General features: G+C 35.1%; 1 protein-coding gene across 1 annotated transcript in view; it reads left to right on the forward strand.

Annotated features, from left to right (window-relative positions):
* Nucleotides 1–4,185, forward strand: part of PDE3B (phosphodiesterase 3B) — an 87,188-nt gene extending 83,003 nt beyond the window's left edge. Inside the window, exons 13-16 of the mRNA XM_014282831.3 lie at nucleotides 179–382; nucleotides 784–945; nucleotides 2,395–2,641; nucleotides 2,985–4,185. Coding sequence (XP_014138306.2) covers nucleotides 179–382; nucleotides 784–945; nucleotides 2,395–2,641; nucleotides 2,985–3,208 — 837 coding nt within the window. The 3' untranslated portion in view covers nucleotides 3,209–4,185. The remainder of the gene's footprint in view (nucleotides 1–178; nucleotides 383–783; nucleotides 946–2,394; nucleotides 2,642–2,984) is intronic.
* Nucleotides 4,186–17,127: the final 12,942 nt, after the last annotated feature.

The following is a 17,127-nucleotide window of genomic DNA, read 5'->3' on the forward strand; positions in this document are numbered from 1 at the left end:
TCAAAACTAGAAGGCAAAACATCATTCCAGTAGTTTTTTGTTGGTGACTTTTTTAATTAAGACTTGTTTCTGACTGACCCTTAAGCTTCAGAATTTTTAATTATAATTTAAAATCTTAACTCTGTCATTCACAATTCTGTTGTTTTGTTTTTCTGTTGGTTTGTGTGTTTTTTTGTAGGCTGTTCTCTACAATGACAGATCAGTCTTGGAAAATCATCATGCTGCTTCTGCCTGGAATCTTTTCTTATCACGACCGGAATACAACTTTTTATCAAATCTTGATCATGTAGAATTCAAGCGTTTTCGTTTCTTAGTGATTGAAGCGATCCTTGCCACAGATCTCAAGAAGCATTTTGATTTTCTTGCAGAATTTAACGCCAAGGTTTGTTAAATTTTAGTGTCTGCACTGAGCTGGTCATGATATACTGATGCTGCTACTCAATAGTTGTTGGTATTAATAAATTTGCATTTAAAGTTTTATATTATTTTAATTTATGTTACTAAAAATATGCAAATAGAGTACTTTCTTTGTACAAACCAGTTGTAGATGGTTTTGTAAATTGCCTATAAGCTTAGCAAATATGACATAGGGACCCACAGGAGATCTCAATCATATCACATTTCCACCTTCTGAGTGCTAGTAAATAACTTTTGGTCTTAATATGCTTAAAAGAAAAAAATATATAGAAAAATTAATGCAAGTGTCTGTTGTGCAAAGCCTAAAAAAAACCCAGACGTGAGTAGTTTTACCTTAATTTTTTAAAATATGTGTGCTTAATGCAGGTCAATGATATCAACAGTCATGGTATAGAATGGAGCAATGAAAATGATCGCCTACTGGCCTGTCAAATATGCATCAAACTGGCAGATATTAATGGCCCAGCAAAAGTTAGAGAGCTGCATCTGAAATGGACAGAAGGCATTGTTAATGAATTTTATGAACAGGTGGGTATGGAAAGTGCAATTTACTATTTTTTTTACTGATAGATGATCAGTTCTTTGCATTACTAAATGTGTAACTAAATTAAACATTACTCCTTGTATTAAATCTTCAGGTAAGATATTTCCATCTTCTCTTCTTGGACACTGAAAATATATTTTTATAGGTAGCATACTAACATAATCTTTTTACTTCCTATCAATTGTTTTATAAGCTTGAAAACAAGCCCCCTGCCAAGGTTGTCAGTTTTTAATGTATGAAGTTTATTTTCTTTTGGGTTTGTGTTTTTATATTTATTTATTTATTGTTGTCTTAGGATGATGCTAATAAACCTAAATAATTTCTTCTACTTTGGAAGTTAAGTTCATTAGTATGTTTCCAGGCCAAAGATTATGTATAGAATCCACAAAACTAGAAATGTAGTCAACTAACTCTTACTGCAAAGACAGAAGGTATTGCAAAACTTTCAAAATTAAATAATAAAAATACACATTAGTAACAAACAGTATTAAATGTAGATAAGTTATTTACAGTGGAACTCCTGGTAAATAATCCTATCAAGACTGGAGAAAAGTCAGAAATTATTTTGCCTATTTTTACATTTACAACTTCTGTAAGCCCCCCCCCTCCCTATATTTTACATTTCTACTCTAATATTTTCCTGTAGTGAATTTTCTGAGGAGTTAACTACTTATGAGGTAACAACTAAGGATTGAAAAATACTTTTTCAAATTAGGAAGATAAAAGTAAACAACAAAATCACTTGGGAGATTTAAGCAATGCCAATAATAATCTGAAGCGCTTACACTTCCTCGTAAAACCTTAGTATTCCAGGTTACTCTTTTAGGAAAAAAATTTTTGTAAAACAATCAGTTCCACAGAAGAGAAGTGCTGAGGTAAGTTATTATAACTCAGAGTTGTGTATACGCAACTGTTCAATTTTTTTTTCTTCTCCCATTTATAAAATAGAAAAAAAAAAAAAAAAAGAAACCAAAACAAAACCACCTTATTCTGGATGTTATAGCTCATTTCGTTGTTCTATTACTTTTGGGGGAAGTCATTTACCAGAATGCCTTGCTCTAGCTGAGTACTTTCCCATTTTCTCTGTTCATCAGCTCAGCAATTGAAGTCAAATCTCTGCTTACCCTGAAGCCACCCTGTGAAGGCAGAGGAGTAGCAGCTCCAGTAGAACTAGGTCTTCATCCGTGCACAAGGGTATATTGCAGCAAAGCTGAAGGCAGGATTATGTGCTATGCAAGTCTGAGCCATAATGTGTCTTTATTTTTAATTGGCCTAATCACATTTTCATTCACTTAGCCTATACTATTATTGTCTCTGCTAAAAAGATGTAGTCCATGTGATGGTTACTTGGTTCCTTAAAAGTAATCTTTAAAATAAAAATTGAAAGTTAAGTTTGTGAGAAGTTCTGATAATTTTTTTCATTACTTTTTCAGGGTGATGAAGAAGCAAGTCTTGGGTTACCTATAAGCCCCTTCATGGATCGTTCTTCTCCACAGCTTGCAAAACTGCAAGAGTCTTTCATCACTCACATAGTTGGCCCTCTTTGTAATTCCTATAATGCAGCCGGGCTGCTTCCAGGACAATGGGTTGATGAAGAGGAGGATGCAGAAAGTACTGATGATGAAGATGGAGCACAGTTAGAGAGTGATGACGAAGACATGGAAGATGATCTTATTTTAAGTAAGTTTCTGTATTTTGGTTGGCACATACAGTTGTTATTTTAACAGATTCAGACATAGCAATGATGGTTGAAGTTGTATAGTGCAAATAGTGTAGATTTTGCAATTATGCTGCTTCATAAATTTTGCTCTTCTAACAAATTTTTTGTTAATACCAGGAGACTTGCAATTTGAAACAGAAACTCATTGCTACCTTTTGCCATGTCATTATTTAAATATTCTGAATAAGCATCCACATGTTTTGCTCAAATTTACATCCCTCTCACAATGTGCCATTTGTTTTGTGTGTGTAAAATACAATTACTTCGAATCTCAAACAATCAAATATGCTTATAATTTTACAGAAGCTCAAAGAAAAAAAGGTAGACGAATATTTTGCCAGCTAATACACCATCTCAGTGAAAATCACAAAATATGGAAGAAAGTGATTGAAGAGGAAGAAAAAAATAAAGCTGAAGGAGCTAAACTGCTGACTGAGATCTCATCTTTACCTCAATCAGATGAAATTCAGGTTATTGAGGAAGCTGATGAAGATGATGAGCAACAACTAGAAGACAAGACATGCTAAGAAAACTTCAGTGGTGTCCAGTATGATGATAGCCTACTTTTTTTTTTTTTTTCCCACTGTGCTGACTTTAGCCTGACACAGCTCACATAAAATTGAAAGGCCTTAATACTGTGAGAGGATTCTTTCTGCTCTAGTGGAATCCCACTCCTATGCACTTTCATCACAAAGAATATGAAACTTTATTCAAAGATTGAGTATTGTATACCCTGATGCAAAATTCTTTATGCCTTAGTTGGTATAAAATATCCTGATATAATGCTGCCTTGCTGAATATGGAACTCTTCTTTTCTTTGAGGTACCTGCAATTTTTAAAAACATTCAGTAACTTCAATTACCAAAGTGGCAAGAAATTTTTGCTAACAAGGAAATGTGGGATGGATCCTAATTGTCTTGAGTTACTTCATGTTGTTTTTGAACATGAATGAGAAAAGTCTGTGCCTATATAAAAACTATGTAACTGTTGCAGTGCAAGCCTGTTGTGGGGTGTCTACTTAGTGCAGTAGTGTGCTTAATGTAGCCATCTCAGAGCAACTGTTCAAGGACTGTGACAAATGCTGAATTCTGATATTTGTGGTTTAAAAAAGAAAAAAAAATATCCAGGTGCATCTATTTCTGATGCTTTTTATTATTGTGCATAATCTGATGTTTTATTTTTGCAGAAAATATTCAGGTTTGCAGTGGATGTTCATGATAATTCATTGAATGCAAGGCCATTATCTTCTGTTGCCTTGCTGTTTTGTGGTAGAACATTAAAAACCTGTTCAGCTTACTTAACTTATTAAGGAATTTTATTCTTTTAGTCATAATGCTATATTTCCTGCGCTTACTCAGGTTCCTGTTTAAAAACAAGTCAACCACATCATAGATTTTTATCTTGAACCGATTTCCGGCATTAAATTTTAAGGAAACAAGATCATATTTCATTTATACTTTGTATGTAAAACTTTAGGAGAATTAAAGATTTTTTTTTTAAAAAAGAGACTTAAACTACTGTTTCAAAATTGCTAGTGTATTTTAATGTGCCAAACATCTTTTCTTCTATCACAGACATAGCTTATATTGTCTTCAAGTTTGATATACATCCTGAAATGTATATATGGAAAGCAGAACATGAAAACTTCGTATAAAGCCTAATAGTAAGGTAAACAACACTGTACTAAATTACATTTTAGATTGTTGAGTCTTTAAAAAAGAAAGTTAGACATTCCACACAAATACATTTTTAGGAACACTACCATTGTAGGTCAAATAAAAAATAATAAAAAAAAGAGCGTAAATTAGGCTACAAGTATGCAAGCCACAAATAAAGCTAGTTTTAAAAGTGCAGCTTTTAGTGCTAAACAATTATATGCTGTGCAGTTGAATAAAAGCAAATGCACACATGCGCAAGTTGCTAAATATATCTTAGCATATTTGTGTTTACATCAGGTGACCTGAAAAAAAAAAGTGACATTCCTAAGATAACTTCATGTAAATTGTATTGCACTGTCTTAGACAAACAAACTTTTATTCTGCTCTTCCAATTGGCCAGTTTAAATAACTGAAAAGGATTATTATTTTTTTATTTTCCACTAATAAGCTTTTTGTTGATCCATTTAGAAGACCACTGAGATGTGCTTTTGCTATATTATATATTCAGTGCCAAATCCCCCTTTGCTGCCATTATTACTATCACTGCGGTTTTTGTAACATGAGCAGTGTTAAAAACAGATATTTCTGTCATTAATAAAATGTTGCACTATTGAAGCTGGCACTTACTGATCATTCACTTGTATTTTACATTTCTTGTTCATATGTTTTCCTAAGAAGTAATCTGAAGACTACAGAAATTATGCTTGTTTAAGTATGCTGTATTCTCAGCATTTTGTGTTTAGCCTACGTGTTTGTATATAAAAAAAAAATCACTTTAATGCTGTTTAGTTTCAGTTTGCTTTAACTGAGAAAAGATGCAGATAAGCTTGTCTAAAGTTACTGTTATATTATTTTACATGACAGTTTTCCATTTAGTTTCCTTTTTAAAAATTAAAAACTAATATAAAGAAAGAATAAGAAGGTAAAAATAACATTTTATCTTTTACAAAGGCACTGGCAGCATTTATATCTGGTGACAACATCGCCAGCAACTTTCTTATCTCAGGTTTCCCTTAAATTCTTTAGAAATACTGAAGCAATTCTTAAATTCAGAAACAAGTAGCAAACCTCGGTGTTTAATAAACTATAAGGCTAATATGTATCTCCAATTAGCTATTTTCAAGTTACAATAGTTTGCTTCACAGATATGTTTCATTAGGAATGTATTCAAAATCCACTTTAAAATGCCTGTTATTTATGTATATGTAGTATGTGACATTGTTACTCTAAGAGCAAGGGGAAAAAATGTACAAATGTCATGAAAGTTTGTTTCAGGGCATGCTTGCAGAAGTGGTTGTAACTGTAACTGAAGGTGTCTGAATCTTTCAAAAACAGTAATGCAGGGTCATTTGAATGTTGATTGAGCTGTTGTCAACAGTAATATATCTCCTTATGAGGCATGTCCCTCTTCTTCTGCTAACAACCCACTGACAAATTACAACCAATTTAAATCTGTGACCACACTTCAGTTCACAGCTGACAAGGGATGCTAAGGAGCACAGAAAAGCACACAAAAGAACATACTCAAAATACTTTAGAAAGAAACACTCACCACTTTTATTTGTCAAGAATCAGGCCAAATGAACTTACACTGAAGTTTATGCTGCTACAGTAGATATACCTTTTATGGATAATATTCTCAGGTTGAAGTCTTCAGCCCCTTTCCTATCAAGAGTCTCCCATCTCCTCATTGCCTTCTTTTACAATCTGTGTTGGATTACTTGCTCCTATGCATACAGCGCATACAGAACTATACAACAAAGTTTTCTGTAAGGACCAAATTCCCTCCACGCCTCTGGGGACTTCTGGATGTTATGGTGGTACTAAATTAGTCAAATGAACTACTTGGATCCTCTTCCTCCAAGACAAAGTTAGATGGTGAGTTAATGCAAAATTAGACTGGTGTAACATTATTTAAGGTAAGTCCAAATTGACAAAGTTTGTGCAAGACCTGATTTACTCTGTACGTAGAACCATTTCATCTCTGTGCTTCCGTCATTCAATTTTAACTACAACCAGTGGCAAGTGAATCAACATGAGGAATTAGCAGAATTCAAGAGCTCGCTTTTAGCTTTGGCACTTCTTCCTGGGTAGTCATAGTTGAGACTGAGCTTCTGGTTCTTCTAAAAGTATACAAAGTTGAGGTAATGCAGTTTGTAGCACTAACATTCACAGGGCAGTACTTTCCCTTTTGTCAACAAAAAAAAAAAAAAAAAAAAAAAAAAAAAAGAGAAAGTATGAGAGGTGCAGAATTGGAAGTGTCTCATACACTGGTGAGTGTGAGATCAGGAATCCCAGTCTGAAATATGTTTTGGAGTAAAAGGATGGAATTATCTTAGGTGATGAGAATTAGAAAGAAAACATAAGGATGGCATACACATAAAAGCATATCTTATTCTGAAGAGAAGACACTGTTTATTGTTTCAAGCCAGTTAATTGTCTTCAAAAAAATATGTAAACAGGATATCTTTGGTAGCTCAGAATATTTGGATTGTTAGAAATTAAATGAAAATAGAAATGAAAATTAAATTATGCTCCTACTAACAATAGAATTATCATAACTGAAGTTGTGGTGCAAGTTTAAGAAAATTGATTTTTCTGTGGCCAATAGAGATTAGATGAGAGAAAATAAATATATGAAATGTATTAAATGAGGTGGAAGAAGTATGATCAAGGCAGTGTTTTATTTTGCTTTTTTTCCTCCAGCTTTCTTCAGAATTGTTTCTGGACAACGTACTGCTTCATGTCTGTTTTAAGGCAATTGAGGTAATGAATTGCTTTCATTTTTGCAATGAAGAATTTTCCTTTCAATATCTTCTGAAGCAAGACTTTAACTTGCCGTAAGAATAATAACTGCAGATTCTTAGAGATGAAGCTGGCAAAAGAACACAACTGTTAACTCGTCCCTACCTGATCTTAATTTGATAGGGCTATAAGCAATTAGTACTTTTGTCCTTTGCTAAAGGAAAAAGAATAATGTCTTGTATTTCAGAGGAAAGAGGAAAGAAAGCTTATGGACTAAGCTGCCATAGGATAAATATTCCAGTGCACTTGAGTTTCTAGTTGGCAGCAACCCTCCTGGCATAGTGTACATTCCCCAAATCTTTATGAATTCAGCTGATAGATATGTAACTGAGCAATCAGTCTCAATGGTTTTGTTGTCAATTGTTACTCTCATTTCTCTAAAACATTGCTGGCTTGGACTTGAAATAATACTTCTGATTACTCTCTTACTTGCAATACTCTCACAAACAAAAAAATAGAGTAACTAGCAATTGCTTGTTTTGTTAATAATAGCATTAAGCTATAGAAAGCAGTTCCAGCAAAGAAGAAACTGGTTTTCTTTTGTACTGAGATTGAAACATCTGTCCAGAAATTGGATGACTTTAAGTGCTATTGTTGTGATACAGTCAGGATACTGAATAATGATGCTTAATGTATTTTTAAGTGATTGACACTTATTTGGTTATATGTGACACTACAGACACGCTTTAAAAAGAGCACAACACAATCAGAAATCTTTGACCGGAAGGTTTCTTTTGGAATCTGTACACTGTGAGTCATCTTTTGATTTCTGTACTTCAAAACGTCACAGGTAATAGCAACTGGTGTCTGTGATAGGTTCTACTATGCAGGCTGTATTACCTGGCAGAATGTTACTATCTGTGAAATCTAAGTAGAGAGAGCAAAAGTCCTACACAGAGAAGAAACCTTCTGCCTTCTGGTTCATCTGTGAAGTTTCAGAAAAATAGAAATGTGTGACATGAAACCAATAGAGCCTTTAAATAACAGTGAGAGAGCATAGCGTTTCAAGTGATTCCTACCATTCACCTTGTGATTTGTCCATGTTCTAAATATCTTGCCAAAAAACAGGTGGTGAGTCACTTCTGAGTCATCTCTCCAGATCAGCAGAACCCTTTGCACCTTGAATGAGATCAAAGTCTTTTCATTTTATTTGCATATAAAACAAAGACTAATGCTTAGCTTAAAATGTAAGTATTATACCAAACATCCAAAGGGTAAGCCTGACATTACTTACTGCACATGGGGAGCAGACTGCAGACTGTCACCTGTGCCAGTTAGATGTGAAAACTTGCTCCTATATGTGGTCATTCAAATGGACTTAGTATACCCTTCTCTTATCACGACATTCATTCTACTATAATTTATTAATCTCTTGGTATTGTCCATTTATCTTACTCATATATTAACTAAGCTTTCAGTAAAAAAAAATGAAGGAGCCCTCCTATTCATCTTTGAGAAGGGGTTTGTAGTAATTTTATTCTATTCATCATAAATAAGGCATTACCAAAATACTGTTTCGCATTTCAGATGTCACAGCCCAGGAAAAATATCCGCCCATTAGACAGACTACATAATTCCAGTACAGACCAGTGAGACTAACCAGAAATAGGGAAGACGGCCTAAAGAGAAGGAGAAAGATAAAATTAATTCAAGAGGCTTTTCTGAGTCTAGAGAAGATGAGACTTAAAAAAGGTATCCTAAAGTTTCAAATACTTAATAGTGCTGCTTCAAAGAGCAAAGTAATTAGAACAAGGCTTTCAGTGTTCATAGTTTAAGACAAGTAGTAGCAGCTTTAGATTGCAAAAAGGAAGATTCAGGCTCAACATGGCTAATTGTCTAAGGACTGAGGGGGCTATGACTCACTGAAATAGAATACCTCGGAGTATTAAGGAAGGGAAGTCTTTGAAAATAATTTAAAAAAAAAAAGTCTGAAAAACAGTTTTCAGAAAAACATATTACCAGTCAGATGGGTGAACTGCGTAACTTACTGAGATCCTTTCTGGACCTAGTTTTTCAGTACTACGATTAGAGATGAGATCTGATATGGATCACTTTAAATACCAATAAGAAAATGTGCACAATGATAGAAAATAGTCAAATAATAACATTCAGCCAACAGGAATTGGATATGTCAACTGAACCTCTATTTCAGTGAATATTAGAAGCTTTTAATTTATGGAGTATTTATTATATCTCCCACCAGAAATATTATATTTATTTGTTAAGGGAGACAGCTAGAATCCTTTTGAAAAAACAGACAAAGTTTGAAGCTCAGCCAGAATTAAGACTCTGTCTAGTTGTCAGTTTATGAATAAATGGAAAAGCAGTAGCCAAAATATTTTAAAAATATATGATTGTCTAAAATTAGTTTGCTAAAGCTTATTACATCTTATTTTTTGGTCAGGCTATGTGGTCCTTTCTAGATCTTAAGGAAGTGCATACTTTGGGAGGTGTTGGGTGCTTTTTAAAATGATGTAATTCATATAATTACAAAGATGATTAGTTTAAGCAGGTGGGGATTTTTAGATAAATTTTATCCCTTAGCACTCAGTTTTATTGCAATCGGCAATGAATTCTTACAGTCTATTTTCAAATATATGACATTCATTATGACATGAAGAATATTCTATAGACTGTCTACAATTTGCAATAAAGTAAATGCAATATTAAGCTATGTTGCATTTCCCTCTATACTGTGGCAGTTTAGACTGTGCATTGAGAGAGAAACAGTATGTCTTTATACAACATAAAATACAATGGAACAAGATCTGAAGATGCCTTGAAGGGGCTTTAAAAAGCAACATTTATGCTTCTGAAAAAAGAACAATTAAATCAGGTTACACAAGTCTATGCAGGCACAAGAAGGGTCATAAGTACTTATGTTTTTCTTGGAGAAATGAGGCTTACAAAACTCTGCTGTGGTGCATGTTCACAAGTATTATTATTTTAACTAGCTTATTGTGCATGTTGATGAGAACTAAAAGGGAATTTGGACTCCTTAAACAGGGATGTGTGTGGAGAAAAGAGAATTATTCTCAGGTAATTAAGATGTTTTGTCAATAAGTGATTCTATTACCTAACTTTCATTCCTTATTGGTATGAAATCCTACCTGCATTACCTATATTAGTGAAGGACCTGAACAACATCCTTTATTCCCTTGTTTTAATGAGGGTATGAGAGTGTCCATGGGGCATACAGCATGGACCCTGTTGTCTAAATGCTAATGGTGGGACTAATGTTGTTCAGCATCCTAACAAATTACCTGTGTTTTAAAAAGCTAATCTTTTTTTATATGTAATATTTTTTTCATGCTTCTGATAAGTCATAGTCTACACAAATCAAAAATATTTTTTTAAGATTTTTAATGTGACCATAGAAGGAAGTCAGCACTTGAAAACAGCGAGGAAATAAATACTAAGTTTATTCTGTTTTCTGTTATATTACTATAGGCTGGTATATATCACATGTAAAGTTTTAGGCAAGCAGCCATCTGCTGCGGTAATAGTAAACTATTGGATTAGATTGCACATTCCTGATATGCTCCATTATTTTAATGGATTTAATCTATTTGGAATGTTACTTATTCGGAAGAATGTAACAAACGTAATGTCTCCTGAAGTCTGGCAGTCTTCCTAAGAAATGACCACTCCGAGTATGGGTTCTGCCTAATTCTAATGACATCGACATTGAGATAGTTGAGAGCCTTCAAAAATATCTAAGGGGATAATCTAGAAATGGAAGAATCTGCTGATCCTCAAATTGTGTTGTATGAAAGGGCAGAATAAGGCATAATATTTCCAGAACAGAAGTTTAATTTGATCTTGATTAGACAAAGGTTTGAATTATGAGGCCCAATGCAAAAAAAAAAACAACCCAAACCACGAGACATCTAGCTGCTATGAAAATGCATGTCTGTCGCTTCACAGACCAATTTATCCTGAGAGTTTACCTTTAGACTCTCAGTGAATAGTCCACTGTACTTGGCTGTGTTGTCTTTTCATCATTCCATCTATCTCACCTAAAGATAAATTCTATCTGGCATCTTCACCATTATGATTTTTTTTTTCCTGTTTATCCTTAATCCTTATATTTTTCCATTCAATGCATTGCTGAAAAATTTACATAATCTCATTTTCACCCCTTTTTCAAAGTGATTTGACTGCCTTGTGTTGCATTCTCTCTGAACTTGCTACTTTTCAGGTGAATGTGCTATCTTAATGACAACATAATCTGCCCCATCTACTCACTAGTGCCTGTAAAAACCATTAGGGTCAATTCAGGCTAAAAAAAATGCAGATTAATAGTTTATTTTCACTATTCAGACGGTCTGAATCAGACTTAGATTCAGAATCTAGTTGTGTAGCAGGACATACTACATCGAGAAAAGACCTGCTTGCTATGTGAGCTCAGGCTGCTTTAATACTTGAAAACCTGGCAGTGGTTTGGAGTTCAGATGGAACAGTACATTTCATAAGCTGCTGATCAAGACAAGAGGGACTACTGTAAACTTAGGTAGTTTACTTGTTATATTGAAGACAGTTCAAATTAAAACCAGAGCACCGAAGAAAGGTCTCATAACTGATTTTAAAATTTCTGTAACGATCCAGGGAATAACTATTGTTACTGCTAGTTATATAGCTTATTCTTCATCTAAAGCTGTTCCCTGTTCCTAGTTTAAAGATGTTTCACCTTGACTTCTATTTCTATTCTTGTCTACCTCCTGAAGAGATCTTTTATCAACTTTTTGTTCTCTTTTTGTTCTCTGATTAGACTGTAATTAAGGCACTTAATCATGTAATTCATTTGGTAAACCAAGCAAATGAATTGTCTTAAATGTGTCACTAGCCAGTATGTTCTACAGTACATTGCTGTGGTGTATATTCTGGAGACATGCATGAGCCTTCAGCTATCCAAACACTTTCTAACAGTGCCAGTATATCACCAAGTCTGAAATAATAAATCATTCTGAAATGGAAGAGTATTAGCTTGAATGTGGCGCTGCCCTGCTATGATCACATACTATTTGGTCAGTTCATTAATCAGTAGAAGTACCTTGTAGCAAATCCAGAATATATAGCATAAGCATATTGTTAGTAGTTTTTACAGCTTTACAGGGAGACTACTAACTCCATCAGTTATAGACAACAGAACAAGGCACACAGTATTCAAGGAATGCTTATGCCAGCACCAAATACATATATAGTTTCTGTATCTGTTAATGATTGGACTCGATCTTAAAGGTCTTTTCCAACCTTAAATGATTCTATGATTCCGTCCTCACTCAATATTCTGTCAACACAAGATCTTTTGGCTGCACAAAGTTCATCTTTAGCTAACAACCCGCTATGGATCCCAAGCTCTTTCAGAATTACAGCTTTTTGATATAGATTTCCTCATTCTATGCCTGTTTTCTGTGTCATTGGCTCTTAGACATCTGAATGATCTGAATTTATATTTGGACACATCCAAAAAGGCCAGATTCCAGAAGGAAAGACCTTCTTTCTATTGATACTGGATCTGGCCCACAGGAGGTCAAAAACATACTCTGAAATTAAAAGATTGTAGTGTGAGTGTATCACAGGAATGTAAACCAACTGAATTCTTTTCAGAATTACAATTTTATAACTTCTGCAACATTACTAGAAAAGAGTGATCTTGTATTGGAAACTTACCTGCACGATGATGATGTCTAAGGAGGGATCACCAGCACAAATGCAGAAAGGTCCATGACTTTACCTCAAGCTCTGATCAAGTCTAGTTACAGGTAAGGAACATTTGGAGAGAGATACTGAATATGGCTGAATAGAGACAATGCTAAATTCCTGCAGCGTAAAGTCAGTGCACATCTGATCATCCTGTGCAGTACTGTCATACTAGTTATCAACACTGCCTACATTGTGGATGCAGAATTACTCTCCCACTTGAAGTATATTCAAGTTTTCTTTGCAAGAAGACCTGGTATAGAGGAAAGGGAGGATCTCCATGCAGAGGAGCATGTGTTCAGCAATGTTAGATTCAGGAAATATTCATGTCAGTAGGACGAAGAAAGGGGAATGAGCCCACAGGCATGCAGAGTGGTTGTTAAGGGTAGGTTGGGTTAATAAGCAGAGAAACTGTATTAGTGTGATGGCCATTACACAGCAGGTACCAATTAGGCTTCTCTTCCCTTGCAATCTGATCTGTGCAGTTCTGCAAAAGCCTGTACATCTCTAAAGCTAACCCCAGTATCTCACTGTGGACACTACTAAGAGCTGATTTGATACCTTACCTAGACCATTTGCTTCAGCAGTCTGTGTGGAACATGATCTGCAAATAAATGAGCTCACCTTAAGCACCTTGATGCAAAGTCACCTAGTTTGTCCTTGGCATGCTGAGTAACTTTGGAAGTTTGGACTGTCCAGTAACGTTATTTTGGATGACAAGTCTGTTCCCTCAATATATACAGAAACTACACAGGGAGATATTTCTGTTCCTGCGGTGACAGCTGTTTTTTACCAGCTGTTGTCCAGCCACCTGCAGGCTAAAGATGTCATTGGCGTGGATCCCCGGGGCTGTTTAAGCAAGGTCCCTCAGCTAATGCCAGATCATGGTCCCACATAACCTAAATTATTCTGGGTGTACAGAGAGCATATGCACTTTGCTCTCTTTAAAGATTTCCAGGGCTCCTGGGCACCGCACTTCCCATTAGCCGTAATGCAGTGGCATATCCCCATAGCAGAAGGAACTGCTGGTTCTGCCCAGCGAAAAGGCAATTTGCTTCGCAGGTTCGGTTCATGTTCCCTGCGGTGATACTCAAGACATGGACAAGGAAGAGCACATCTTCCAGGCATATTTTAGCTTTTAAGTCACTGCAGATATTAACCCTGAAAAAAATTACCACAGTTCTATGATACACTTAGTTTAAGGTTGAAAAAAGCAGGCTCTTTGTAAATTCCAGTCTGAAATAGCACTTTGGCTGCTACAGATACAGTGATTTCTGGTACTTAGTCTGACAAAATCTCCCAATTCAATCCAGAAATGTCATAAGAAGAACTGTAATTATTTTTCCAGATAAACCCCTCATGCTTCATAATGATTTGTAAATAACTGCAAAAATTATAACACATTGTCTTTTTGCTTTCAATCTACACTCTTCTTCCCTATTTATAGTTTTTCTCTTTATTTAACTTTCTCTCATTTTCCAGATGACATGACCAATCCTCTGGACAGTTATTAGTTTCCATTAAAACATTATACACTTGACAGTGTGCACCTAACATTAAAATACATGCTATATTATAAACATCAGCTATAATGTTCTCCATTTCCCCTGTTTCCATGCTATCATTTTCTTATTAAGAGAAATGGAGATCTAAGACATGAGAGAGATTGTTCATTGAAAAAAAAAGATGTAGCTACATCTTGGCATATAGTTCAAGTTAGTGAACTATTTCTAGTATGTACTGGAAAACTAACAAAGAAGCATTATTGTGATTCTCTAGGTCTTTCTCTCACAACTTATTCTTGATACACGTAAAGGATATATCACAATAAATTCAAACTATTTACTTTCAGAGAAGCACTAAAGTTTCTTCAACTTTTATGAAATCTCACTTTGTAGCGTTAATTTCTGAAGGTATAAGCTAATGAACCTTCCTGCATTTATTGGGTTCACACTAAGCTCAGGTTCACCAATATCACAGAAACTGGTGGAAGTTCAGGAAATTAGAGAGTAAGATTTTCTATAGTGTTCTTTCAGTGTCATATATGGCATCCTTGTAGTGTTCCCTTTTCAGATTCTGGGGATGCTGGCATGTCCAAGGTTAACCCACAAGCCCAAAGGATAGAGTTTTAGAAAGGAGGATTTCAGATACTGTGGTGGTATTGACTGCAGCTCTTGCATCAGTGTTAAGGGAATTTCCTGCTAGATAGCAAGATGTGTTACCCTGGGCTTGGACTTGTGTCTAGGAGGAGATCTAGGAATAGGCTGTATCTGAGAAACAGGGAAGAAAGCACACATTCCCATGGTACAGAAATGGCACAAAAGAGCTAAGGCACGGAACCTCTTCTAGAATTTCTGGTTTAAGGCAAGTATACAAAACCAGAGCCAAGACCCGGAAAATAGATGTAGGAGAAACATACAGCAGCTCATAATCTTCCTACTAGTATTACACCATAGTTGGCTGTGGAGACCTTTGAATGGGATATAGTAAACTAATACAATGGTGAGTTGACTGTATTCCCCTCCAATTAGCAGGATTTCTGTGATTATACTCAGAAAAGGCAACTAGTTATTGCTCAAGGAGAAATTAAAATAATTAAGTAAAGAATACAAAATCAAGTCTTAATCCTAAAATACCTGTTCCTTAAGAAAGACTGCTGAACTTAGTCTGCATTTACAAGTACTGAACAAGACCCTAGAATAGCGCAAAGAACATTGCAGTAATCTCACAGGAAGGGAAAAAAGCTGAAGTGGTTTTTTTTCCTAGACAAACTAGAAAAAAGAATGATTCAAAACTATGCTGATTGAGAGCAGCAAAGGCAAGCTGAATATGCATTTTTAGCTACATTTACAGAAAAAAGTCCTTCACTGCCTTTGGGAATGACAGTGGAGTTACAGAGAAGGTATATGAAAATTTCTTCTTGTGGTTGTGATACACCTGTATGTGGAAACAGTGCTTCCACTTCTAAACTATCATCATGAATTCAAACGGCTAACTCTGCAAAAGACAAAAATGAGAAGGCTGTAAATACTGGAGGGAATAAAACTTAGGAAAATGGTGAAACCAAGAGAGCAATAAATGACATTAATAGACAGAAATTGAGAGGTTACAACTTTAAATCTCAAGAAATCTTTCCATCAGTATCTGAACACATTTTTGACCTAAATTATTAGTACATTTAAAGCCAGATAGGAAAAAATTCTGCAAATGGGAACAATCTTACCTTGACACATTACTTAATGTCTTTTTTCATCCTTAAATTCTACAAACAGAAAAAGATATACTGGTTAATATATCAGCCTTTAATCCTAAAACAATGCTAAACAGCAGCCAGCTATGCTAGATATTTCAGCTGTAGAAAACTCAACAGGAAATTCTGAACATTTGGGTGGCCGCTGATATTCATTACTAATCAGTCTAGCTACAATGGGGAAATTCCAGAGGACTTGAAAAAACTACTCTTATGTCAGTATTTCAAATTACTAAATTGGATTGTGAGGCTAATTCTAAGTCAGAGGGGAAATAATGAAAAAGTTGATACAGAATGAAACATGTAAATATAACACTGATACAGATTTATAGAAAAGACAGCTTGTCAAATGTATTTGCTTAAATGAGACTGTAAGTTGGCAGATAATGGTAAAAGTTTGGATTGATATTCTGAGGCTTGTATAAGGCATTTTGATTTAGAAATCAGAATGACATATAATCAGTATGTTTCTTATTAAATGGATAAAAGACTAGTCAGGAGTTAGATCTCAAAATACCTCAGCAAAAGGGAATTATCACTGGTCAGCTGCATTTTGAGCACAGCCCCCACAAGAACTGGTTCTTGGGTTTTTTTAATCTTCCCCTCACTTCAATTAGGATTATTTGAATCATATTTTAACCAAAGAATGTCCTAGAGTTCTTGCAACACAGGAGGCAAGCCTAGATACTAAAAATCCTGTGGCTGTCTCATTTAAGAGCATGGGGTGGGATATAGGAAGAATTACCATGAGTCCAGAACTGTAGCAGTGAATTCTGTTCGGTATTCATACTGAACATATGTATTCATACTTCATACTGAAGGCACCTAAATCTGGTAGATGCCACAATTTTTACTTAAGCATTTCACAAGCGCTCAACGTCTACTTGCACAGGTATCCAGCAAAAAAAAAAACAACAAAAAAATATCGACTCCTAAACCCCAGTGTCTTAGGAGCGGTTTATTCACAGCTTTCATGGTGTGCCCAGTGCACAGCAGTCAGGCTTACCTCCTTCCTCTCCTTTCTGAATCT

Source organism: Falco cherrug, chromosome 10 (genome assembly GCF_023634085.1).
Source record: "Falco cherrug isolate bFalChe1 chromosome 10, bFalChe1.pri, whole genome shotgun sequence".
Classification (NCBI taxonomy): Eukaryota; Metazoa; Chordata; class Aves; order Falconiformes; family Falconidae; genus Falco; species Falco cherrug.